General features: G+C 47.3%; 1 protein-coding gene across 3 annotated transcripts in view; it reads right to left on the bottom strand.

Annotated features, from left to right (window-relative positions):
* The window catches only part of LOC138726229 (vascular endothelial growth factor receptor kdr-like), a 149,150-nt gene that overhangs the window by 92,830 nt on the left and 28,913 nt on the right, over positions 1 to 27,407 (bottom strand). For 2 of the 3 annotated variants that reach the window (XM_069867788.1, XM_069867789.1), the window contains exons 2-3: positions 11,615 to 11,711; positions 5,875 to 6,086 (exon numbers count right to left, since the gene is read on the bottom strand). The exons of the other annotated variant lie outside the window; for it this stretch is intronic. In XM_069867788.1, coding sequence (XP_069723889.1) covers positions 5,875 to 6,086; positions 11,615 to 11,711 — 309 coding nt within the window. The remainder of the gene's footprint in view (positions 1 to 5,874; positions 6,087 to 11,614; positions 11,712 to 27,407) is intronic. 3 annotated transcript variants of the gene reach the window in all.

Below are 27,407 nucleotides of genomic sequence, written 5' to 3'. Positions count from 1 at the left end.
GACAATATTCACCAGCTTTACCTGAAGTCCCATCTGTGTCCCCTGCATTGGCTGCTGCCAGAGCTGGGGTAAGGCTGAGCAATCAGCAATTACTGAGTGGATAAGAAATGGGAATAAAGTAGCGGGGGCAATGTGTGTGGGATTTTGGCCATCAGGCTTTCATTTAAAACTTCTTTATCAGTGAGAAGGAGGGGATTGTTACTCTTCCTTCTTGGATGTCAAGTGCTGTCACTACAAGTGCCAGGAGCCTCTGCTGCTCACTCAGCATCCTATCTTACAAGGCTGCTCCACTTAAACATGACCCTTTTGAAGATACTGGATGTCTGGATTCAGAACTGAAAGCGTCTTACTTTTCCCTTCGATCCAGCCCTTAACGCTTGAGGAACAACAGCGAAGGTCCTGTGATGGAGCCGATATTCCCATGTCACGTGGCTCTAATCGCTGTTAACTCAGCTATGGTGCCAAACTCTTCCACCAGTCTGTGTGAGACAGCAGCTTATCTGCTCGGCTCCCACCAAGCAGACAGGACAGCATCGGCCTCTCTCAGCTTGCCGAGTGTCTGGCAGCAAGTGTAGCTTGTCTCAATGTCTCCAGCATGATAGAAAAAAGAAATGCAACTCTGACTCTGTTCTTAGTTGGAATATCTTCCTGGAAAGCAAGCCAAAGCCCAGGCTAGGGCTGTCACCCCAACCCTGCATTTCTGCTTCTCGCATTCAGATTATCTCTGTGAACTGTCAAGAGAATTAAGGAGGCAAAAGTTGGCTTCAAGATATGATCTCATATGAGAAATGCTTTCATGCACTTCCATCCTCTTTAGATTTCTCTTGGTGGCGAAGGGATGAAGAAGATGGGCCTCCATGCCATTCCATTAGATAAAGAATAGGTTGTGGCTGCTGTTACGCTTTCCTGCTGCAGTACCCCCAACCCTCCTCCTTATTCTTCGGAATACCCAGGGAGGGCTCACACCCTGCCTTGCTGCTGTGGCTGATGCATGCTTGGACAGGACAAGCTGTTTGGATGCCTCCTGATTTTTCCTTTAGCCATAACAGGACTTGTTACTTACTTCTTTGGCACTGGTGAGACTGCACCTCGAATCCTGTGTTCAGTCCTGGACACCTCACCACAAGAAGGATGTTGAGGCTCTGGAGCGAGTCCAGAGAAAAACAACAAAGCTGGTGAGGGGGCTGGAGAACAAGAGGAGCGGCTGAGAGAGCTGGGGGTGTTTAGCCTGGAGAAGAGGAGGCTGAGGGGAGACCTCATTGCTCTCTACAACTACCTGAAAGGAGGTTGTGGAGAGGAGGAAGCTGGGCTCTTCTCCCAAGTGACAGGGGACAGGACGAGAGGGAATGGCCTCAAGCTCCACCAGGGAAGATTTAGGCTGGACATTAGGAAAAGATTTTTCACAGAAAGGGTCATTGGTCCCTGGCAGAGGCTGCCCAGGGAGGTGGTTGAGTCACCTTCCCTGGAGGGGTTTAACGGATGAGTGGATGAGGTGCTGAGGGACATGGTTTAGTGATTGATGGGAAAGGTTGGACTCGATGATCTGGTGAGTCTTTTCCAACCTGGTGATTCTATGATTCTATGAGACTTTCTGGTGTGGACTTCTCCGTGGGCAGCTGGTTTGCAGCGAGGACTTGCCCTTCCTGCTGCTGGCCCTGAGCTGGCTCAGCAGACATGAGTTCTTGGGGCTGAGGGGGGGCTTCCCTGCTTGGCTGCACCTCTCGTTTAGCTTCGTAGTGCTGTGTTGGACCAGATGCTGCGTTTCGCTGCAGGGATTATCCCTCAGGGTGGCAATGAAGTTAAACAACGCACTTAAAAAGCACCCAACTCTTTCTGCTCCTGCCTTAAGCTGTTGTGTGTTTTCAGCAAGGAGATGGGCAACAGGAGAAGGGGCTTGTCTTGCTGTTGAATTACAATCTTCGGGACTTGCAGCTGCAGCGGGAAGCACAAAAAGCCGCAGGAATGATTATTCAGGATTAAGATCCTGAGTTGTCCCTGCAGACCGTGCGCAGCTGAGGCGTGGCTGCTGACCCTGCCGCATTCGGGGCCCTTATGATCTGACTGATGGGCAGGGGTCACGGCTCAATTGCACCGGTGGGGAGAGCTGCTGAACGCCAGGTCCTGACAGAGCATAGACACTCCACCAGGGAGGCTGGAAAAACAGAAGCAAGCACAGGAAATAATAGCCAATAAGCAGGGCTTCCGATACAATCATGTTCTCATTTCAGTGTCAAGCAGCAGGCCAGGAATGAAGGGAAAAAATACCATTCCCTTTCCTTTTTTGGCAATAATGGTGTGTAACCTCAGAGGAATCGCCAGCCTTCAGGGTCTGGGTCAACATTTTCTCGCTCCACATGGCTTGGGCTCACAAAAACCCTGCCGAGCACTTGCAAAATGTCTGGAGAGATGTGTTTTCGGCCTCACTCTTGTCTGGCACTCACAGGGAACTGTGAATTTCTTCACATGGAAGCAACGGATGGGTTTCTCAGTGATGTCCAGACACTGTTGGTCCAATTTCCTTAAAAAAGGCCTGTTTCAATATTGGAGAAAATATAGGTACCTCCTGAATGCCTTGCTAAACTCCACAACTCATAGAGCCAACACCGAAGAACAGCTTTCTTGTCCCAAGAACAGCCTGCTGGCTTGCCACAAATATACACCGGAACGGAATGGGAGGAAGAGCGTGTGCTGAGGACGGCATCCATTCAGAACTATAAATAACTGCGTTTCACTGCAGCAGCTTCCTCAGATGGGCAGACCAGGTCTCAGCAAGCACTAGCAAGCTCATAGATGAACTGCTATGGTAGAGCCCTGCTTTGGGGTGGATGCGCAGCTGACGCACTAGGACATGGACCAGAGGGATCTCCGCTGACTTGCCTTTATCCATACTCCAGCCATGGAGTGCACAGTACAAACTGGTTCATTTTCTACCTGCTTTTCCTTCAAGAGCTTTTCGTAGAATCAGAGAATGGTTTGGGTTGGAAGGGACCTCAAAGCCCATCCAGTTCCAACCCCTGCCATGGGCAGGGACACCTCCCACTGGATCAGGGGCTCCAAGCCCCATCCAACCTGGCCTTGAACACCTCCAGGGATGGGGCAGCCACCCCTGCTCTGGGCAACCTGGGCCAGTGCCTCCCCACCCTCACAGCAAAACATTTCTTCCTAAACTCTCATCTCAATCTCCCCTCTTGCAGCTCAAAACCATTTCCCCTCATCACTCCTCAATCAGGAGCCCCTCCCCAGCTTTCCTGAAGCCCCTTCCAGTACTGGAAGCTGCTCTAAGGTCTTCTGACAGCCTTCTCTTCTCCAGGCTGAACAACCCCAACTCTCTCAGCCTCTCCTCATACAGGAGGTGCTCCAGCTCTTGGATCATCTTGGTGGCCTTGTCTGGACTCACACCAACTTTTAAAGCTGAGGAGTCCCAGTAAGAGATTTCACAGCAGGGAGGGCATATTAGACAATTAAATGGCATGTGAGAGAGGACAGTCTTGCAGGATGATGCGGAGAAAAGAGCCATCCAGTGCTGTTTTCCAGGAGAACCTTGGCACAGTGGTCTTAGGCAAGCAAGAGGACATCCTGTGATTTTTTTTTTTAGATTAGCACTGTTCCAAGTGCATCACCGGTAAGCATTTCATAACCTGAGATATTTTCTTAAAGAAAATGCTCAGGCAGTCCCAGAAGATCCATAACATTTCCTGCACGTGCTCCTGCTGTAGAGTAATGAAGGTTGGGGTAGTCCACCAGGGCACTGAATCAGGGCAGAGGACGGAATTTTCAGTGCACTGTTTCCTGAAGCTTAGGCACAGGGCTGGGTTAACAATATTGGACGTGGGGCATCTGAGCAGGGGGTGATGAGAAAAGGAAACAGATCAGCACAAGAACTGGGGTGGGTAAAGCAGCCAGGGCTTAGAGTAACAAGAAAAAATCAGAGAAAGGAAATAGAAAGGGGGGCGAAAAACTGACTGCAGGAACTAACTACACCAAAAAGCTGCTCTCTGATAAGAGGAAGACTTGCTGGGAAAGCAGGATAAGGGTAGAGCAGGACTATTTTCAACAGACTTATACAGGAAAATATCACCCCCACACATCAAACAGGTGTGTGCACCTCACAGTGCAGCAGCTGAAGCGAGCTGTGTGGGTCTGTCACTGTCCCCATGGGGTGGAAATCCCACCGCAGGCTGCTTTCACCATCACTAGCCCTGCCAGGAGACTCAGAGCTGCCCAGCAAACATGTTTGCTGATCTATTCAAACAATATCAGCCAAACTCATTGCTCCTCTGGCATTTGTTTTAGTAAAAGAAGTCAAAGAATGGCATTTTAGCATTTACTAGAAAAAGGAATTAATTCATTCTCATGAGTATCTGTCGGGAAGTGAATAGTGAGCCTCCTCAGCACTAGAGAATGCTATTCAAGTCACTAAGAGTCAGCTCCTTTGTCTCAGCTTGAAGATCCAAGATGATTCAGTGGTTTAGTAACACATTTGTCAAGTAGATTTGAAAAAATATCAGCATTTTCTAACACAAATTTGAATTATTGAAATCATAGAATAGTCTGAGTTGGAAGGGACATTAAAGCCCACCCAGCTCCAACCCCTGTGCCATAGGCAGGGACACCTCCCACTCAATCAGGCTGCCCAAGGCCCATCCAACCTGGCCTTGAACACCTCCAGGGATGGGGCAGCCACAGCTTCTCTGGGCAACCTGTTCCAGTGCATCACCACTCTCATAGTGAAGAAATCCCTCCTTACGGCCAGCCTAAATCTTCCCTCTCCAGCTTATAGCCATTGTCCCTTGTCCTATCACTACAAGCTTTTGTAAACAGACCTTCCCCAGCTTTCTTGTAGCCCCTTCAGGTACTGGAAGGTAGCTATAAGATCTCCTTGGAGCCTTCTCTTCTCCAGAGAAGCTAAACAACCTCGACTCTCCCAGCCTGTCCTCGTATGGGAGGTGCTCCAGCCCTCAAATTATCCTTGTAGCCTCCTCTGGACCTGTTCCAACAGCTCCATCTCCTTATGCTGAGGATTCCAGAACTGGACACAATCCTCCAGATGAGGTCTCCCAAGAGAGGAACAGAGGGGCAGAATCCCCTCCCTCGCCCTGCTGGCCACGCTGCTTTTGATGCAGCCCAGGACACGGTTGGTTTCTGGGCTGCAAGCACATGTTGAGCTTCTTATCAATGAGAAATGGTTATTCATGTGTTATATTCACTTAAGTACAGAGGACCATGGTCCTCTGAAGTTTCTGTTTCCATTTATTGTTGGATCTGAATTCAGTGCTTCTGACCCAGGGGGCAGAGGCAGCCGAGAGAGGACAAAAGTGAGCAATGGGCCATTTTTTACAATAAATAACGTATAACACAGTCATCCAGATTTGCTAAGTCTGTCTCACAGCTGTGAAGGACAAAGCGGTGTAAGAATGTGTAAGAGATAGAGGGTTGTGGTCGGGTTTCAAGCCTGAAAAGGAGGGAAAAGTGAGAGGACTTGGATGAATCTTAGGAAAGGCAGTGTGATATGAAAATGCTTTCAGATAAAAGGATTTAGTCCTAAAAGGGGAAGAGCTTTAAAGAAATCTGTGTATCAGTTATTTGAAACATGACACTAGATGGGATGATCTAGTTTTCAAGTGCTGGAATTGAGCAAGATAGGTAATTTCTGGCTCTCATGTTTGCGTCCCTGTAAATTCAGCTGGCATGAAAATCCAATTATATCCCTCCTCTTCAAAATGTTAAAGCTGGTGCTTGCTCCAGTGCTGGGAGAGCGGGGAGGGGTGATTTGTGAAAGCATCTGAATTGGATTGCTTGTGCAGATCCCACACTTGAACACGACTGATATTACCAAAAAAAAGCCATGATAACACATGAAAGTGGAATTCTTACCTTTAACAAACACATAAATCTTGGCCATGAGATCCTCATTAGATGGGTATCCATCGTGAATGCAAGTGAAGTAACCGGTGTCGTTAGCGATGACTTTCCTGACGAGAAGCATGCTGCAGTTCTGCCTCGTGGTATTACGACAGCTAGTGATGTGCACCCGGGGGTCCTCCTTCTGCCTCTCGCTCAAAAGCCAACTCACAGATGGTGCTCCCCTGTCAACACAAATCAAAGACGGGGTCAAGGCTTCAGACAAGATTTGAGCTTCGTCCTGACCAGCTGCTATTGATGTTCCCTGTGTTCTTACTCTTGTAGTTTGGAAATGACTGGTAGAGGTTGCTGGGTGTTTGCGTTTCAGCCTGTAAGGAATGAAGGTGGATCATCCCACACTCTTCCGCAGAGCAGGAAAGGTTCCTGAAATGATCTCTGGGAATTGTAGCAAGCGAGCTCCTGGAGGAAAGTGTAATTTTTACTTTAACAGACTTCCTGAACATGAGTTTGTTTTAATAACACTGTATTTTAGCCACTTCAAACATTAGGAAGCACGGGATAAAATTATATGTTTCTTCCAAGCTGAGGACCTTGCATATTTTAACAGCTACATGAACTTTTATTCTCTATGGCTGCATGGAGAGAGGAGAACATTTATGTAACTTCACATCACCTTTCTTGCTTAATCAAGAGTGATTCAATCTTGATTTTTGTGAAGGGTCTGGAACTAATGAGATTACAAATCCTCAAATATCTGCTCAAGACATGTTATTTTTCAATTCACCTTGTCACAGCAGTCAGAACATAAAGCTGGCAGGGCAGATGATCCACCATCCCACCCATCTGACCCATCTGTTGTGTTATCTATGGTCACAGCTAATGTCAGATACAATTCTGCATAGTTCACCCACAAAAACCAAGGCCTTTTTATAACCTGCTACAGGAGGAGAAAGACCTGGGAGTGTTGGTTGACAGCCGACTGAACACGAGCCAGCAGTGGCCCAGGTGGCCAAGAAGGCCAATGGCATCTTGGCTTGTATCAGAAACGGCATGACCAGCAGGTCCAGGGAGGTTCTTCTCCCTCTGTACTCAGCACTGGGGAGACCGCTCCTCGAATCCTGTGTTCAGTTCTGGGCCCCTCACCACAAGAAGGATGTTGAGGCTCTGGAGCGAGTGCAGAGAAGAGCAACGAAGCTGGTGAGGGGGCTGGAGAACAGGCCTTATGAGGAACGGCTGAGAGAGCTGGGGGTGTTTAGCCTGGAGAAGAGGAGGCTGAGGGGAGACCTCATTGCTCTCTGCAACTACCTGAAAGGAGGTTGTGGAGAGGAGGGTGCTGGGCTCTTCTCCCAAGTGACAGGGGACAGGACAAGAGGGAATGGCCTCAAGCTCCACCAGGGGAGGTTCAGGCTGAACATTAGGAAAAAATTTTTCCCGGAAAGGGTCATTGGTCCCTGGCAGAGGCTGCCCAGGGAGGGGGTTGAGTCACCTTCCCTGGAGGGGTTTAAGGGACGGGTGGACGAGGTGCTGAGTGTTTGATAGGAAGGGTTGGACTCGATGATCCGGTGGGTCTTTTCCAACCTGGTTATTCTATGATTCTATGACTCAAAGAGAGCTTCCAGCTGATCAAAGTTAGCTCTGTAGCAGGCACTGGTTGTGCTAGTCCTGTTCTGCTGGAGACATCAGGCCACACCACGGCAGCAGAAGCCCTTGGAGCTCTCTTCTGCTTGGGCTGCACTCAGAGGGCTCTGATGCTGTGCTAGTATCTGCTAGACATGCTTATGGGGTGAAGCTTACAGCCCTTTTGTAGTAGACTGTTTTTTGGTTGAAAGTGGCAGGGCATGGGGGTAATCATCCATGAACTTTTCTGGGGAAAAAGTTAGTATTAGAGGGAGGCAGCGCTGTCTGTGTTCACAGAGAGAAGCCACTGTTTGAGAGGACAGGGAGCTCATCAGCCCTTCTCCCTTAGTGAATTCCTATTGACCCAGCGGCACCAGTTGCTGAGCTGAGGAAGGACTAGAGGCTTCTGGGTTTCCCCAGTGAATGTCGCCAGGGAGAAATCCGGTCTAGACACATCGACTCAGCATGAAGATGCTGATACCAAGGGCAGCTAAGAAGCAAGCTGTGTGAAGTTTCCAGTTAGCTAACTACTCCTCCTATGCCAGTGGCTTTGTAGCGGGGCGGTAGGTGTGAGAAGGGAACACGTTTGCCGGCAAATTCAGTGACACTTAAACAAACATCCTCTTGGCCCTTGTTTCTGCCCGTCCTTTTGTCGCCTTCCTGAAGACGATGCGGACATGGGGCTGAACTCTTGAGATTATTCCCAGCACTTGGCTGAATGAGAGCACTCGGAAAAGTGTGAATATCCTCTCTGTTGAACAGCCTCACCCTCATTTTTGGACAACACCACCTCATCCGTCACACCAGCTTCCTGTCCTTCAGAGGGATGAATTATTTTTTGATGTGGAGGTCCTTACCCGGTGCTCTTTCCCTACCTTACTAACGTCATTAATGATGTCATGACCACCTCTGTCAAGAAATGGACCACCTAGCCCAGAGTATGGAACGATGCCACTTCCCATTTGACACTCAACTCCCAGCACATCATCATGGCCCTCCCTCTCTACTCTCCCCAGTCCAGTGTCCATCAGGGCTGGAATCTGCGGCAGTGGCTTTGCAGAGCTGCTCAGGGGTTTCACACGCCTGTGCCCACTTTTTCCTCCTGCATATCCTGGTGGAAAATGTCCTCAAGTTGTGCCAGGGGAGTGAGTTTTTGACTGGATAGTGGGGAAAGTTTCTTTACCAAAAGAAAGAGTGGTGAAGCCCTGGTGGAGACTGCCCAGGGTAGTGGTGAAGTCACCGTCCCTGGAGGGATCAAAATCCACATGGACATGGCACTTCGGGACATGGTTTAGAGGGCACGGAGGGGTTGGACTGGATGACCCAAGAGGTCTTTTCCAACCCATGATTATTTTATTCTACAAAATGACTTTGGCTATTGCTTTGGGGTTGCCACACATCTGGTGAAGGGGAGTCATAGAATCATAGAAACATGGAATCATAGAATCAGCAGGCTGGAAAAGACCTTAGTTGGAGTCACAGCAGTAGCTTTGGCTGTGCTGCCAAAAATCAGAAAATCCTGGCCAAGAACCTCAAATGAATGGAGTTTAAGGGAGAGGGGACATTTATACAGGGTTACTACAGGCTTCAGCAGCTGCCTCCTCTGTTTGCTGTCTCATGCTCTGCTCCACACAGTCCTAGTGGTCCCTGGAGGTACCAAGGACTCCAGGCTTCTGATGGGTCAGTGTGGAGCTGACTGGCGAGTGTGCAGATGCTGGTGCTCAGAGGAAGCAGAATGACAGACACCTGCAAAGGACCTGAAACGGGGAATCTTGCTCTGAAAACACAGAAAACACACTCCCAGCTTCCATTCCCAGCTCTTGTGTGACCAGAGTCAAGGAACCTCAGTGTTCTGGGCCTCTGTTCCTGTGTGTCATACTTTTCTGTTTCTCAGACCTGTCATGTGGATTTATTGCTTTGCATCCATAAGGAACTTTGAGACTGAAGCGTTAACAATTTCTTCATCTATTTATTCATCTGGGGATATAAGTAAAGTAGCATGTGGCTGTGGCCCTTTGGGAAATGGTTTAGCTGGCACAGTGGGCTTGGGCTGCTGGTTGGAGTGAATGAGCTTGGAAGTCTTCTCCAACCTTAATGATTCTGTGTTCCTAACAGATAGGGAAGGCAGTGGATGGAGAACTGCTGAAAGCATTGATTTAACTGGCCTGGAGCACCACACCAAGCCCAGCTCCACAGGACATGCTTTACAAAGCACTGCATTTAGATTTTAAAGGGCTGTTTAAGCTTCATTGCCATCACTCTTGCTGCTTGCCAAGCTAGAAATACCACTGTAAGGTTGCTTTGACCTCATAAAGCCACATGGCTAGCTAGAGGTATTTGGGGAAAAGCCGCCTTTCCCTCCAGAAGACATCGCAAATTTACCCAGCATGAGTCAATTTATCTTTTGCTATAACAATGAACTAAATAGACTAGGACAAAAATCAGAAGGGACATCTGTGTCAGCAAAAACTTCAGCTTAGATTCACCTTCCCACCGCTTTTTCTTACTGTTTCCAGTAACTTCTGTGGCTAGAAACCACCTGTGTAGTGGCTGTGGTCAAGGGAACTTGGCAAGGTAGTTTAGAAATAATGTGTGAGTGTGTGAGAGAGAGAATCTGTGATAGTCTTTATTTTAAAGAGACACCTCTCCCAGTAGCCTGGCATATAGATCACACCCAGAAGGAGCAACACCTATGGACATCTTTGTCTGAGCCCTTTTGTGTGACAGAGCCAAGTCCTGTGTGTTTGACACAACAGAAAGCACTTGGACTCTGTCTTACGTCGAGTTGTGTGGCAGTCAGCGATGACCCAGTGCTCTAAACCCACTGCCAGAGGATCATCTCCCTGAAAACACTTCTCACAACCAAAATTCTGTTGGTTTCTCACGTGGCCAGTGTGTACACATTGTGCCAAGAGCTTTCTCTTGTTGGGTACTAGGAGTATTAAGAGACAAGTCCTTAAATATCTCTATGGGTCTGTACATTTATTATTCTGGGATTTATTTCTCCATTGCTCAAAGATGAGTTTTTGTCAGGTACAAGGGGCATTATGAATATAAATCTGCCATAAGTTACCATATCAGCTGTCTGGTTTTGTAGGAGACCTGGTTGTCTCTAATTTAAAGAACACAATATGTTTAAACAGGTTTTTGAATGTACACACACTAAGTGCTGTTTGTTTAACTCTCATATTCCTGACTGGATGGTATATGAGGTTAGCAAGTTGAAGCTCATATATCTATATAATATGCTCTGCTATCTTGTTTATCGTTTACTTATGGACAGGGATTGAAAGAGTGATTTTAGCAGCAGATAAGCAGAATCAGAACCTATTTTGAGATGAGGATTTTCCAGCTGTGTCTGTAAGCATGGTGCATCCCCCTCCCCTAAGTTTTCCCAAGTGCTGACTAAGGATTTTGCTTGGGCCCCTTTACAACATAAAGAATCTGGCCAAGCTAAATGCTGACCTGAGACTTTCCTTCCCGCTCTATTACAGCCCATCAGATGCTCCTCCGCACAGAAATGCGTGTGCAGGTAGACAGCCCTGGTTCCCTGCTGGCTGCACAGCAGTCTTTGCTCTACCCTAGTCAGAGCTGTGCTGTGCCAGGGGCATCATACAATCATAGAATCACCAGGTTGGAAAAGACCTCTTGGATCATCAAGTCCAACCATTCCTATCAAACACCAAACCATGTCCCTAAGAACCTCGTCTACCTGTCTTTTAGATATCTCCAGGGATGGGGACTCCACCACCTCCCTGGGCAGCATCTGCCAGTGCCTGATGACCCTTCCTGTGAAATTTTTTTTCATGATGTCCCATCTGAACCTGCCCTGGTGGAGCTTGAGGCCATTTCCCCTTGTCCTGTCCCCTGTCACTTGGGAGAAGAGCCCAGCTTCCTCCTCTCTACATTCTCCTTTCAGGTAGTAGAGAGTAATAATGTCTCCCCTGAGCCTCCTCAAGGCTAAACAACCCCAGCTCTCTCAGTTGCTCCATATAAGACTTGTTCTCCAGCCCCTTCACTACCTTCGTTGCTCTTCTCTGGACACAATCCAGAGCCTCAACATCCTTCCTGTAGTGAGGGGCCCAGAATTATCAACACAACCAAGGAAATCCAGTGCTGCCGGAGCAATCCTTACCTGCATTTGACTTTGAGGGTGTCTCCTGGTAAGATGACGATGGAGTCTTTTGCAATACTTAATGTTGGCTTCTCAAAAAATCCTTTCTCGGCAAGACCTAACCAAAAATAAAGAGGAAATCATCATTAGATGGTTCTACCATTCGGTGTGGGAGAACAGGCATAACACAGTCAGGCAACCTTTTGTTTTGTAAATAGTTCTTAATTTGGGGTCCCACGCAGTGCTTGCATTTATACTGATGCGATTCAGTGGAGCATGGGGTTAGTCAGGAGATGTCATTGGTTTGTTTTTAGATTCCTTTATTCATCTCTTTCTTATAAGAAATCTGGGAGGGGCTCTTGATGAGGAACAGCAGGGATGGAATGAGGGGGAATGGATTTGAGATGAAAGAGGGGAGATTGAGATGAGATCTTAGGGAGAAATGTTTTGCTGTGAGGAAGGGGAGGCCCTGGCCCAGGTTGCCCAGAGCAGTGGTGGCTGCCCCATCCCTGGAGGGGTTCAAGGCCAGGTTGGATGGGGCTTGGAGCCCCTGATGCAGTGGGAGGTGTCCCTGCCCATGGCAGGGGTGGAACTGGATGGGCTTTCAGCTCCCTTCCAACCCAAATTATTCCATGATTCTATGATTTTCTAACATTGATCATCTGCATTTCTGCTTATGGTCTTTCCTTTTATTTCAAGCTGCTTTATTACAGAATTACTGAAGTTTTAAGAGAATAAGTTTATTTCTAAAGAATTTTAGACATATGTAAAAGTGGAAGCAGTCAGGTCTTTGGGAAATAATTTTATGTGTGAGCTCACATGTTACACTTTAATCAATGGGAGAAGAGAAAAGGATAATTCTGGGGAGCAACTCCCTGATTCACAGTGGTGAAGCGCCTGCTATATTTAAAGCAAGTCAAAAGCCTAATGTCTTCCAAAGCACCATTCACAAATGCTGCATTGGACCCAAGGGAAGGGCAGGAAGATGCCAGGGGAGGGTTAGGTTGGAAATGAGGAGAAGGTTCTTCCCCAAGAGGGTGGTGGAGCCCTGGAACAGCTCCCAGGGAAGCAGTCACAGCACCAACAATATTCCAGCAGCATTTGGCCAAGTCCCTCAGCCCCACGGTGTGGATGTTGGGGTGTCCTGTGCAGGGACAGGAGTTGGACTCAATTATGCTTGTGGGTCTCTTCCAGCTCAGGACATTCTGTGATTCTATGATTCTAAGAAATCATGAGCTGCTTGCTTGGCAGGCCTTGTGGCTGGGTCCTGGGGTGCTGCGCCAAGGCAAATCCACACAGTGTTCAGGACACCATCAGCAGCGCTAGTGTAATGAGGTTCATCGGGTCTCTGATGACAAGGGTCTTTAATGACAGCAGTGATAAAGGTCTCTCTCATTATCATCTCCTGGCTCAGAAAATGTCTTCTGGATGTGAAGATGTCCCCAGTGAGACACATATCTGTGTGTCCATCTATGACAGTATAATTTTCAGAAAGTGAAACTGAGAAAGAACAGAAGTGAGGTTGGACAGGCTGGTTTTCTTGTCCAAATTCAAAGTAACATAATCAAGGAAAGGAGAAAACAGACTTAGATAAGAATCTCAATTTCCAAAGCTCTGACATTAAAGCCGTATGTTTTCTTTCCCCTCCTGCTCTTCAAATCTCTATCTTCTCCTTTGCCTTGAACTTGATAAGCCAGAAATCTTTAGCTGGGCTTATAGCAGAGATATTATTCTCAGCAGAACAGGGAAGATAATGTATCTAGCAAGAAGAGAAACATTAGGGTTTAACTTTTCAACTGGATGAAACAGTGATTTTCTTGCCTCCCACCACTCAGCTCTCATCTCTTTTTTTGCTGGATTTGACTAAAATGCTCTTAGCCTGGCATATTCTCTCCGTGTGGAGAGCGAATCACTCCCACTTTGGAGAGCCTGCCCTCTTCCATGAGCCATTCCAGCTCCCATCAGCAACTCAGCAGAGGCCAAGCTTATCTCGCAGCACCAGAGAATCCTTCTCAAAGGGGATCCTGCCCAGGTACCGTGTTGCTGGACTCTCTCTGAAGGCACAACAGCCCTTCCTACAGACCTCTAGTTGAGAATTTCAACTAGTCCTGACTACTGCCTCAGCTTCAGCGATACCTGCACAAACATTCCCCCCCACCTCACTTTGCATAACTGATGACAGTGTAGTTGTATCTCCGAAGTCCTTTGGAGAATATGAAGTTGGAGTCTGGCCAACATACTCTCACTCCAGTGCACGTGTGACATTATTTCACAGAATCATAGAATCACCAGGTTAGAAAAGACCCACCGGATCATCGAGTCCAACCATTCCTATCAAACACTAAACCATGTCCCTCAGCACCTTGTCCACTCATCCCTTAAACCCCTCCAGGGAAGGTGACTCAACCCCCTCCCTGGGCAGCCTGTTCCATGGCCCCACCCAAAAGCTACCATTGCGTGTAAAGCTGTGGAGAAGAACAGCCAGTGGGTTCCAGCCCTGCAGTTTCCCTGTTTCTTTTAAAAAGTACTGTTATTCCTAAAAACACACAGGATAACACATAGAATCACTGAATGGTTTGGGTTGGAAGGGAGCTGAAAGCCCATCCAGTCCCATCCCTGCCATGGGCAGGGACACCTCCCACTGCATCAGGGGCTCCAAGCCCCATCCAACCTGGCCTTGAACCCCTCCAGGGATGGGGCAGCCACCACTGCTCTGGGCAACCTGGGCCAGGGCCTCCCCTTCCTCACACCAAAACATTTCTCCCTAAGATCTCATCTCAATCTCCCCTCTTGCAGCTCAAAACCATTCCCCCTCATCTCATCCCTGAACTCTCTGATCAAGAGCCTCTCCCCAGCTTTCCTGGAGCCCCTTTCAGTACTAGAGGCTACTCTAAGGTCTCCCTACAGTCTTCTTTTAAGAGGTTTGTTGCTGACTTACAGTCAAGATCTTCACTACAAGGGCATCCCTACTTCTTTGCTGGGAAAGTCAAAGGTAGCAATAATATTTCATTTAGAAAGTTTTGCATCTTGAATAGATAGATAGATAAGACATTTTATTACTGTCAGTGCATAAGTCTAGAAGAATAAAAAATTGGATGACCTTCTTCCACCCAAATACACTGCAAAAAGGTGAGGAGGTGGGTCTTTTTAGTTAGTTGCTACTGCCTTTTTAGACCTTTAAAATAATAGAAAATTACTCTATTATAGCAAGTGAAAGCTGATTCTTGGAGTTGAGGACTTAATAAACACACTGAATACTGCAGGGTTTGAGACACAATAAAGCTGGCAGTACTGTTGGGTCTTCTCCTTTCATAGGGGTAACCTTGAAATAAATCCTAAGATGATTACAGACCTCAGGTTTAAACACACACAGCTTTTCAATGAAGCCTTGAGCTTTCTAGTTCCAGTGCAAGTAAGATTTCCTTGGGGATGTAGTCATGAAAACATCCTTTAAAAAGGGTAGAATTATAGAGTGGAATCATAGAATTGTTAAGGTTGAAAAAGTCCTCTAAGCTCATCCAATCCAACCTTCAGTCCAATCCCACCGTGCCTGCTAAACCCTGTCCCCAAGTGCCACAGCCACACAGTTTTTGAGCCCCTCCAGGGATGGAGACTCCGCCGCTGCCCTGGGCAGCCTCTGCCAGGGCTTCACCACTCTGTCAATAAAGACATTTTTTTTTTTTAATATCCAGCCTAAACCTCCCCTGGCACAACTTGAGGCCATTTCCTCTTGTCCTATCACTTGTTACTTGGGAGAAGTTCATTTTTCAGATGTGTTCACACTGAGTGACTGTAATGAGGCGTCGCAGTATCTCAGAGGGAAGCGTGTTGTCTCTCTTTCGTGGCATTTACTGCTGCAGGCACAAAGTCACCTGGAGAGGCTGAGCTCCACCTGTCCCTGGCAGGCAGCACAGGTACCACCTCTTCACCTGCATGATTCGCGTCATTGCTGATCACCTTATTACTGGTGCCCCGGGCTGCGTGTGCTGTTTGCATCATCCCCATCGAGTCAGAGTGTTTTCAGACTGTGCTCCTGATCTAGGCTCTGCCTCAGAAATGCTTTAAGGTGAGCACAGATTATAGAATCAGAAAATCAGAGAATGGTTTGAGTTGGAAGGGATATTAAAAATCATTACCCTTACAGCCCAGGAGGCCAACCATATCCTGGGCAGCATCAAAAGGAACTTGGCCAGCAGGGCGAAGGGAGGGATTCTGCCCCTCTGTTATGCTCTTGTGAGAACTCATCTGGAAGATTATGTCCAGTTCTGGAATCCTCATCATAAGGAGGAGATGGAGCCATTGGAACAGGTCCAGAGGAGGCTACAAGGGTGATCAAAGGGCTGGAGCACCTCCCATACAAGGACAGGCTGAGAGAGTTGGGGTTGTTCAGCTTGTCTGGAGAAGAGAAGGCTCCAAAGAGATCTTAGAGCAGCTTCCAAAACCTGAAGGGGCTACAAGAAAGCTAGAGAGGGACTGTTCACAAAGGCTTGGAGTGATAGGACGAGGGACAATGGGTATAAACTGGAGAGGGGCAGATTTAGACTAGACGTAAGGAGGAATTTCTTCACGATGAGCATGGTGAGGAACTGGAACAGGTTGCCCAGGGAAGCTGTGTCTGCCCCATCCCTGGAGGGGTTCAAGGACAGATGGGATGGGCCTTGGGCAGCCTGATCAAGCACAAGGTGTCCCTGCCCATTGCAATGGGGTAGAACTAGATGATCTTTGAGGGCTTTTCAAACTCAAACTATTCTATGATTCTATGATCACCTTACAGAAACATCCCCGATCTATTGCCAGCAAAGAAGAAAACAGTTTTTAAATGTTGTGTATATGCCTCTCCCCTTACCCTGCTAAAATCTGCTCTAAAACTCAACTTCCAGTCCTTTCTAATGGGATCAGATGTGTCCAAGGGCCCAGTTCTATGCACAAGAGTGACTTCACACACATGAATAGTCCCCAGAGTTCAATCATGCGCAAAAAGCTATTTGTGTGCCTGATTCCCTGTGGAACTGGGGCCTCAGTCTAACCTGCTTTATTTAGCTGTCAACACAGCAGGCTCCGCTCTGCCTAGCAATTATCCCTTTGTCATCTGATGCAGAGGTTAGGTGCTCTTTGATAATGTTCTTTCAGCCTCCCCCTCCTCCATGTGCTGCAGTGCCCAAAAGGGCTGTGTGGATCTCTTAATCAGACATCACATCGACGTTGGCTGTCACCGTGTACGATATCGAGATCCGTTCAATCTCACCAGCGTTCCCGAGAGCTCTTTTTAGGATGGCTCCTGGGTAGCAACAGTGCCTCGAGGAGGCTTGAAGGAAGGAACAGGGATTAATAATAGTTCTTATCCACGCTCACTGATGGTTCTAGCATGAACAATCAGGCATTCGCTTAGCGTGGGAGGGATCTCCCTCAGCCAAGTGAGATAGAGTTAGAAATCATCTGACAGAGAGGTGAGGGAGGGCACGCATTACCCTCCGCCTGAGGATTCTCTCTTATTTAATGCTGGCTGTGCTGCAAAATCAGATTATCCCAGAAAAAAAAACAGTTTTCAATATACTTTTCTTCCCTGGATAATGTATTGGTCAACCTTTCCCATTTCACTGCCAAGGATTTGTGCGGCTGTGCTGCGTTTGGGGTTTTCACTGTCAAACACAGAATGCTAAAGTCTAAACTGATGGTAAGAATGAGCTCTCAGGATTAGAAATGGTGCAGTGAGGCCCTGGACAGAAGATCTGTCCTCACTTGGGGCTCTTTCTAGAGGTAACCTTCAGCCTGGCGACGCTGCGCTCTTGAGTGTCGGGTGAACTGTGCTGGCAATGAGTAATTGAGGGCAAGAACCTAACCAGGTTGGATGGGGCTGTGAGCAGCCTGATCCAGTGGGAGGTGTCTCTGCCCATGGCAGGGGGTGGAACTGGACAGGCTTTGAGGTCCCTTCCAACCCCTACCATTCTGATTCTATAATCGGATGCAAGATATAACTGCCCAGGAGGAGCCTGTCTTTCTCCCCTGGTTTACAGTGAGGATGTTGTGCTGAGACCTGTCTGTAGCTCTGCAGGAGTCATCAGGCTTTCTGCTAATTCTACAGCATCATCAGTCTAGCATCTTATCCCAAACCATGCCTGAGGATCCAAGAAAGAATTTCCTCACCCCAGCCAGGCAGCTTCACAGAGAAAAAGGCAGAGACAACCACAGAACCAGTGCTGTTTCCTGGGCCTTTACCCATCCTTCATCAGAACAAAGCCTGCCAGGCTGTTTGTTCCTCTGCAGAGATTTGCCGTGGTAATTACATGGTTGGCATGAGTACTTGTTTTTAATTTTATTGCCCTTGTAGCCCTAGAGTACAGCCAAAATTATTTAGCAGAGGAGAGTGTTATTTTAGGCCTGGACATCATCATTTGAGCTGCACAGGCAGAGCACATCAGCTTCAGTAGGACTTGGTCCCACAGCACGGGTCTCCTGTCCCACCTGGGCAGGTTGTAGGGCCTGGATTTGCAGGGTATGACACAGAGAGCTGCTTTGGAGAGAAATCTGAGAGACTTTATAAAGTGTAGAGTAGCTGTTAGATACTTTTTTTTGAGAAGTGTGAGGTATTTATTGATTAAATCCATAAAACCGGAATGAAATACATTAAAATGCTGAACATCCATGTTCATTCTATGAAGGAAAAGCACTGCCACTAAGCGACATGGCATATTTAAACAACGTTTTTCTAAGAGATGCCAACACTGGGTTAACTTTGCCCTTCCTAGAACTCAATCCCACCTGCCTGCATTTCCTGCAATCAAAGCCTTACCAGTAATTAAGGTCTCTACTCCACTCTCCTGAGACCTCTCCTGGAGCCCTGTGTTCAGTTCTGGAGTCCTCAGCTCAGGAAGGACATGCAACTGTTGGAACGGGTCCAGAGGAGGCCACAGAGATGATCCGAGGGCTGGAGAACCTCCCATACAAGGACAGGCTGAGAGAGTTGGGGTTGTTCAGCCTGGAGAAGAGAAGACTCCAAGGAAACCTTAGAGCAGCTTCTAGTCCTGAAAGGGGCTCCTTTTAAAAAGGCTGGAGAGGGGCTCTTGATCAGGGAGTGCAGGGACAGAATGAGGGGAAACGGTTTCCAGTTGAAAGAGGGGAGATGGAGATGAGATCTCAGGAAGAAACGTTTTGCTGTGAGGGTGGGGAGGCTCTGGCCCAGGTTTCCCAGGGAAGCTGTGGCTGCCCCATCCCTGGAGGTGTTCAAGGCCAGGTTGGATGGGGCTTGGGGCCCCGATCCATGTCAGTGGGGTGGAACTGGATGGGCTTTGAGGTCCCTTCTAACCCAAGCCATTCCATCATCATAACGATTCTTTTCTGCTGGCTGATGCATTCTGTGTCAAGCCACCTGATGGGTACCAAGTCAGTACAGAGGTTAGAGGCCCCTGTGATGGGCTGCAGATGGGGAATGTGTAGGTCAGAAACGCTTCTTATGGGGTAAATTACCCTCTGGACCTAGCGTGGTTTGATTGCCTTTTTCATTTCTGTCCTGATTTGCTCAGGGAGTTGGGTTTTTTTAGGTCATTTGCTCTTTTAAGCCTCAATTCTCCATGTGTATATCAAGGATAATAGTTTAATGTGTCTGTAAAAGTTTAAAGCCTTCATCAGTTCCTATGCATCTCTACAGCACTTAATGTAAGGTGGCTATGGCTTCCTCATCCGGTGTGGATACGAGCCACACTGCTGTTGTTTAATCGTTTATTTCTTATTGAACTCCTTTTCCTAGAGGAAGACATGAGTAGGCGTTTAGATCCTGCCTCAGTCCTGGTCTCCCATGAGGCAGGAGTGCTGCTTTCACAAGTGCTCCATGTGCTGGAGGCTGGTAACTGAGCTCTCCTCCACATGGCCGGACTGGATGTCTCAGTTATGTGATACTTGCAGGATAATTGCAAAATCAAGGACAATCACCCCAAAGCACTAGGCAAACTGAAATAAGACAGCTTCACCACCTTTTCTGAGGAATCCAAGCCACAGACATGTGACAACTCTCCCAATTGGAGGATGAAACCCAAAGCAAGCAGATGGTTAGTGGACCCAAGAAGCTGGCTTGACTGTAGTGGGAAAAAATCATCTCCCTGACAAGCCTGTCCCTGGGAAGGGAAATGGGAAATGGGCTGTGGATCCACCAGAAAAATCCAGCTCATGCTCTGTAGGCAGCTTGTTTCTCCATGCCACTGTCCAGGGATCAGGCCTTCACCATCTCGTGGTGGTTGATCAACCCATCCTCTTTCCTGCTACCCAGGAAGCCCACCTGTGGGACTGCTGAACGCTGCAAATGCCCATCCCACCATGCCCAGCGACAGGGGCATGAGCAGAGCACGGGTTTCACCTGGAAAACACTTCCAGAGTGCTCAAGCCCTGATGGCTCTTGCAAGCCCAACACATCATCTAGGTGAGAAAAGCAAAGAGCAAAGAGCCCACATGCAGAGATGGAGCGATACCTGAATGCTAGTGTTAACCCAGGAGTATCTGCCGGCAAAGCCGGCAAATACTCCCAGGTTAACACTAGCATTTCCGTGTCTGTGTTGATTTTCTAAGCCAGAGGAACCAGTATTTGTTTAGCTGACACAGGAGAAGGGGGAGCAGTTCACACCCATCCTTATTCCCTGCCTGCCACAAGCGGATGTTTTGTGTAGCTCGGCCAGTTTGGGTGTAAATGTTCCTAGAGACAATAAAAAATTAAATCATTCATTTTAAGCAGAGGAGACGTGAACCCCAGCACAGTAAAAACAACCACTAAGTAGAGCAAGTGTTTAAAGATAAGATAGGACCTTGGCCCTGCTCTTGGGATTTGTTCCTATAAGGCTTTTCCTCGCCCATGGGCTCATCAGCGTTTCCTGATGAAGTGGCAGAGGGTCACTCTGGTTTCCTTCTGTAATCAGCAGAAACTCTTCAACAAGGCCACCTTATTGCTCTGAGTGCTGATGCTAAAAAAACTTGCGTCCGTTAACACGAGGTTTTCTTTGGTCTTCTCTAATCAGAACACAACCTTCAGAGTTTGGCTACACCTGCTCCAAGGCAACTCCCTGAACCTACAGTGCCTTGTGCTTTCTCAGCTACCCGTATCAGTGGCAGATATATGGAAGGAGGTCACGGAAAGCAATTCTAGGTCAGAATTGTTTGGTCTTTGGCGGCAGCAGCTCATTAATCAGAGCCCTTGTTTTCCTTCTGACACGGCAGAGCGTTGAGTCCTAAAGAATGACAGAGATACCACCCTGTGCTTATGTTGAGATATGGAGTGAGGGGACATGTCCTTTCTTTGTAACTGGATGACAAGTTGAGAACTTAGATCTACAGCCATAAAATAAACATGAAATCTGGGAAAGGAGGTGGCAACATCTGCAATCATCTACCATGCACTCAAGCACAGTTTAAAGTATTTAGGAAATGCAGTAATCTCATGTTGATGGAAAAAAAAAGGCTGGGAATGTTGTTATTTCTTGATCCAAATTATGGCAATTCCTCTGGGAAAGAGGAGACGTGGCAAATCTCCATAATTAGCAAATATGCAGACCCAGTGGGAATGAGACACACAGAAAAAGAGACTGTGCTGTGTGCTGAAGACTTCAGGGGGAAAAAAAGTAAAAAAATGTGAGGTATGAGACTGTCTTTGCCTCCCCCTCAACGTGATCTCCTGAGAAAAGCTTTAGGGTTACAGATGGAAGTGTTTCCAATGATTCCCAGACAGGATTACTTCATAGGCGCTCCAGACATAGCGTTCATTCTTCCTTGACTTGGCCGTTCTAAGGAGCAAGCGCATTCTTCAGACCAGGCTGTGGGTGAGAGGAGGACCAAGGGCATGTGTTGGTTTCTGAGATGATCTAACATGGGGAGTAGCCCCTGCAAGAATGTGACATCCCTCTCTGAGGGTGGCTTTGGCCCCAAGGCTTCCGCTCTGTTCTCACTGCCGTCCACCACAGTGGACACCACACTTTCTGCCTGCCCTTCACTGCCTCCAGGACTCAACAAACAAAGAAGTTACCGCTACTCAGTCTTCAGATAGAAGACAATGGACGTGAATGTAGCCAAGATTTCTCTCCTTTCTCCAGAGCACAGTCTAGGAAAATGGGAGGTAGAAGACAACCTACATCTGCTTCCACTGCGTCCTTTCCACGTCTCCCTGTGTCCCTGTGTCAACTCAGAATTGTCACCACGGATGAACTCCTGGGAGAGTATTTTTGGTTTGAGGGATAGAGGGCTATTTTTATTGCATGTCAGCCCAATAGTTGCTCATAGCGACAGCAGTAAATGCTGGATCAGGTTATGATTCCAGCTTGTCAAACCCCTGTTTTCAGTTCTCTTTAATCCAATCAGTGTTGCTCTCTGCAGGGTAATTTGTATGCAGCGGGTAGTTACTTAGAAAGTTTCACATGCCAAGGAAGGAATGTTTTAAAACTCTTTTAACTAAATTACTTTATTATTTTGAGTAGCTATCAGCAGATGAGCTCATTTATCAGAGGTGACATGTAAGGCTGCAAAATCAGCAGCAGTAACTCCCAGACTTGATGTGTGTCACGCACTAAACACTACGCTCACTCACACGTCGATGGGGTTGAATTCAGCACCTCTCTATATTTCTTTCAAACATATTTGTTTTGCACAGCTGCAAATAATGAAAGCAACTGTTGTGCTGACTCTGTTCCAAGAACTATTCCCCAACCTGCTCATGAGCACAGAAAGAATCAGTCATTGATCCTTTCAGAATCAGATTGAAATCTATCTTGATATGAGCCAGAGCGTCTCATGAAAACATGAGTAGTAAATCTCTGTCAATGCAAGCAGTGATTTCTGTCTTGCTCCAGTTTAAACACTTATATGTGACTTTTAACCTAGAGTAAAGGGTCTGTCTGTGGCCTCAAGTTGTGCCAGGGCAGGTTCAGATTGGATATTAGGAAAAATTTCTTTACTGAAAGGATGTTTGGGCACTGAACGGCTGCCCAGGGCAGTGGTGGAGTCTCCATCCCTGGAAGGGTTTAACAGATGGGCTGATGAGGAGCTCAGGGATCTGGTTTAGTAGTGGACAGGGATGGTTGGGCTCAATGATCTCAAAGGTCTTTTCCAAACAAACATTTCTATCATTCTCTGATTCTATACTCAGGATGAGAGCAAAGTTCTCAGGCTGGATGTCTAATTAAAGAGAATGGACTTCTTAAAGTTAGAGCACCAATAGAAAGTGTTCACCAGGTCTTCTCTTCTGTACAGTTCTATCCCCTTCTCATCTTTTTCTATTGAAGTGACAATAGCTATCAGATAAAACAAGACTCAATCATAATCTTTTCTGTGGGGATGTGATCTGGTAATTAATGAGGCTTTTTATGTTTTTAACGACAACGTCATTGCACACCTCCTAGCAGACTGGAAACACACAGAGTGATTCCCCTGCTCTGGTGGCCATTCCTGCAGAGGGAACATGGTGCATCAAGGCAGTCGTGAAGCTGTGTGCAGGTCAGTCCATTCACACAGCAGGAGACAAGAAGAATGCAGTAGGGTTTGTTTTACTGAAGGCCAGAAGGTGCCTTTAGTTCAGTGTTTAGGAGGCAATGAAATAACCTATACATGCATCCGTTTAAAATTTATCCCAACTGCCAGCAGAGGTCAGACTTTAAGCTGGCAACGTAAAATATTAAGGAAGGATTTCCCTTAGGTTTCCATAAACGTTGCTCTCAGGAGCAATCAGCAGTGGTGAAGTGGAATTTTTGCCAGAATTCAATAACTATTGCTGGTTTATTCTACAATTTGGCACCCAGAGCACACTGCTAGAGCCATAGATTGGATTTTGTCCCCAACATCTGCAAAGTAAAATAATGAAACTACTGTCAATCATAAAGCAGAACTGCCAGCTTTTATTTCTGAAGGATGGCTGTGGTACCATGGGGGCTTGGAGAAGAACACTCACATAAATTAAAAGCAAACAGGTGGAAATGAAAGTTTCTCAAGTTAATGTGATAGGACGAGAGGAAATGGCCTCAAGTTGTGCCAGGGGAGGTTTAGCTTGGATATTAGGAAACATTTCTTCATGGAAAGGCACTGGAACGGTTGCCCAGGTTAGTGGTGGAGTCTCCATCCCTGGGGGGGTTTAGAAGATGGGCAGACAAGGTGCTCAGGGGTCTGGTTTAGCAGTGGACAGGCACGGTTGGACTTGATGATCTCAAAGGTCTTTTCTAACCAAACAGTTGTTCGATTCTAAAAAGGTTGGTAAATTCAATTACACTTGGCCACACCACACAAATCAAGGCACAGAATACAATCCCACCTCCTGTATGTACATACATCTACAGAGCTGTCAAGGGATGAGAACTTTGAAATTTGCTTAGCTTGACTAGTTAAGTTCTTAGGCAGAACACGCATTAACAGAGAAATTTTGCATGTAGCATAAGGCGATATTAACAAGCAACACAGTATTTCAAACTACTGAGTCAATTAAATTATTGTACTGTATGTCAGCTTAGTCCTTTGACAATAAAATATGATAACTCATCCTACGTAAAAGACTTTGGAAAAGTATAAGAGAGATACCCTCGAGAGACATTAAAATGAGCTGAGAAGAAAAGAGAGAAGTTATGAAACCCCTGCAATGCTGATTTAGCAGTAAGTCTGTTTCTTTGACAGCTTTGTGTGGTCTCTGCCAGTATTCAGCCTCTGCCTGTGTTTATCACATGAGAGGAAGATGCTCACTCCTGTCCCTCCTCTACTGCCTGCAGACATAGTTGGTGTCTCCCAAGTTTTTCTTCTTGTTTCCTTAGCTCCTCGCGCATGAGGCCGTGAGGAAAGCCCCCAAACTAACTGTACCATATCTTTCAGCACTGCATGGTACAGAATGAATCGGAAAATCAGAGAATAGTTTGGGTTGGAAGGGGCCTTAAAGCCCACTGGATCAGGCTGCCCAAGGCTCCATCCAGCCTGGTCCTGAACACCTCCAGGGATGGGGCAGACACAGCTTCCCTGGGCAACCTGGGCCAGGGCCTCCCCACCCTCATTGTGAAGAAATTCCTTTAGAATGACCTTTAGAAGATCTGAAAAAAAAGATGTTTGAAGCCGAGCTGATGGGAATTATCAGGATATCCCATGTGGATCCACTCTGTGGTTCTGTCTTTCCTTCCAGAAATCTTTATACACGGAAATTATTTGTTTGCAGCAATTTGGGCCAGTGGAGCCAGATGAGTGGCTTAGTGGCTCACAAGCCAAATATTAAGGAAACTTGTCCCTTTCCAAACTTCTTTGGTGCTGGGATTCAAAGGCAGAGTGGGCATTCTCAGCTTTGGAGTCAACAGTGTCTGTAAACTGCACCTCAAAAGGGGTCTGTGGCTGTTTTCTAAGAAATGCAGGAGCTAGCAGAGGAATTTGAATGGGCTTCTGCTCAATGATGAGAACGTAGCTCACTAAACGATCTCTGGTCACGCTCCATGACTAAGTCCTAGTACACCCATCAAGAAAGATGACTGCCCGCTGACCATCAAACCGAATCATAGACTCATGAAATCATTAAGGTTGGAAAAGACCTCTAAGGTAATCTGGTACCACCATCAGCCCAACACCACCATGCCCGCTAAACCATTGATATGTGCCATAAAGATAGAGGTACATTTAGCTCAGATGCTTGGACTCAAAGCAAGGTCATGCACAATTGTTTATTTGGGCATGAAGCATGCATCGAAAGGGGAAAGAGAAGGAAAGAAAGAAAGAGAGAGATAAAGAGAGAGAGATAAAGAGGGAGATAAAGAGAAAGAGAGAGATAAAGAGAGAGATAAATCTGGTTGGAGAGCGTTCTCCAGACCTCACCCTTGCTTCACCCCTTTATACGCTCAGGGTCACGCTTTGCTAATTGGCTCATTTCACTAACCCCATCCCCTATTTTCCCACCCAAACCATGTGCCTGTTTGGGGATGTCCTGCTCCTGGCAGTTGTTCTGTTTGGTAGCCGTGTCTGTTATCAGGGTGGACCCTGCAAACCAGTCCTGTTCAGCGCTGCAGTCCATGTGCAATTGACTGAGCGATGAGATCTTTATGAGGTTAGGTGGGATGTTGAGACAGACCTGTTCTTTCCGTGCTATAACTACAACCATGTCCCGAAGTGTCATGTCTCCATGTTTTTGAACCCCTCCATGGATGGAGACTCCACCAGTGCCCTGGGTAGCCTCTGCCAGTGCTTCACCACTCTTTTGGTAAAGATTTTTTTCCTAATATCCAAGCTAAACCTGCCCTGGTGCAACTTGAGGCCATGCCTCAAGGTCTCCCACGTGGAGCTTTGCCGTCGTGAATCCGGCAGCCAGCCCTGCTCCCTTGGAGTGCCGGCGGGTTGTGTTGGCAGCACCACACACAACTCAGGTGGACAATGCTCAGTGTTTGTCCTCAGTCCTTTTGCACAGTGGTGAATTCCTCCTCCCCATCACATTCCTCATTCCCCAGCCCTCTTTTCTAGGAAAAATATCAGCTTGCCCGGAAAGAGTCCTTTGTAAAGAACATCTGTGTCCTCCTGTGTGATGAATCACTGACCTGCAGAAGGAGCAGGCCAAGGGAAGGCCACGAGAGGGACGGAGTTGAGATCAGAACAGGGAAGGTGGATGGTCAGAGAGAAGCAGAACAATAGCCCACCCCAGTTAGCATTGTTTTATCATTTTTCCTTGAGCTATAAATCCGGAAACGAATGAGCCGGAGCCTCCTGACATCAACTCAGTTGACACGCCACACTAAAGAGAGGTGGGTTTGATCAAATCACAGGGATCACACGTGTCAGAAACATGTACATGCTTAATATCAGTGAAAGCTTCTTAGTGGGTAATTAGTTTGTTTTTCTGAGTTTCTTAAGTTTACCCACTAAAAAGAAACGGGCTGAAACCGACTTTGGACTTGATGCTGGAATCTGTTTTCGATCAGCACTGTGTTCCACTTCTGTCGGCTTTGTCTGTGTGCCTGTCTCAAGAGGTTTTCCTTTTTGTTTTGTTTGTTTTGAAGGGTGGGAGGTTGCTATTTTGGGAGACAAGATAAAAGCCTTTTGCTGGAGATGGGGAGAGAGAACCTAACGATCTCCTTAAAACCCAGGGGCAGTTTCTGTTCCGTCCTGCAGCCCCGGGCAATGTTATGTTGTCTCTCGTCTCTCTGGGCAGTTTGGCCTAAGCAAGTCTGGAAGCTCATTTCCTCCCTGGTTTGCATTAAGCTGGAAAGTACCAATCGGACGCAGGGAATTGGCTGCAAATCATTTGTGAAATCCTTCTTAATGACAAACTCCATCAGGCCGTGGCACAGGGCTTCAATCACTTCCTCACAGCCTCCACCGCACCGTTACCCTGACATGACCCCCAACTTCTCCCCTGTTCACTGGGCTCCTCTGCAGCTGGGACACGATGTTTTTGATGGCAGGGTTTGGAGGAACACTGCTTGTGGCAAAGCAGGAATCTGCTTCGAATTAGCACTGCACATATTTATCAAGTCTACATAGCGTGGCTGCCTGGTGACGAAAGCCCCTTCTTTTGTCCCCAAGGGGGTTCCGGGTGAGCTCACTTGACTATCGGAGGAGCAGCGGTTGCTGGTGTCTGGGTGCAACCTCCTGCCAGCCCAGAGGAGGGGTAGCAAGTGGGTGATAACCCGGGGGTGATGCCCAGAGCTAAACTTTGCATGTTTAGTGCCAGACACCGACTTTGGGTTTGCTTTGAGGGGCTTTGCAGGGGTCAGACACTGAAAGGACCCCTTTGCCTTCCTGCCCTGCTTCTAGTGACATCCTCCATGCTGCAGAAGCCCCTTAGCTAGAGCCATTCCTGCTCTGTTCGCTTTGTTAGCTTGCAGCAGATCAGTTCAGCATC

This window comes from Phaenicophaeus curvirostris, chromosome 13, assembly GCF_032191515.1.
Source record: "Phaenicophaeus curvirostris isolate KB17595 chromosome 13, BPBGC_Pcur_1.0, whole genome shotgun sequence".
Classification (NCBI taxonomy): domain Eukaryota; kingdom Metazoa; phylum Chordata; class Aves; order Cuculiformes; family Cuculidae; genus Phaenicophaeus; species Phaenicophaeus curvirostris.
This window is presented reverse-complemented; position numbering and strand designations above follow the sequence as displayed.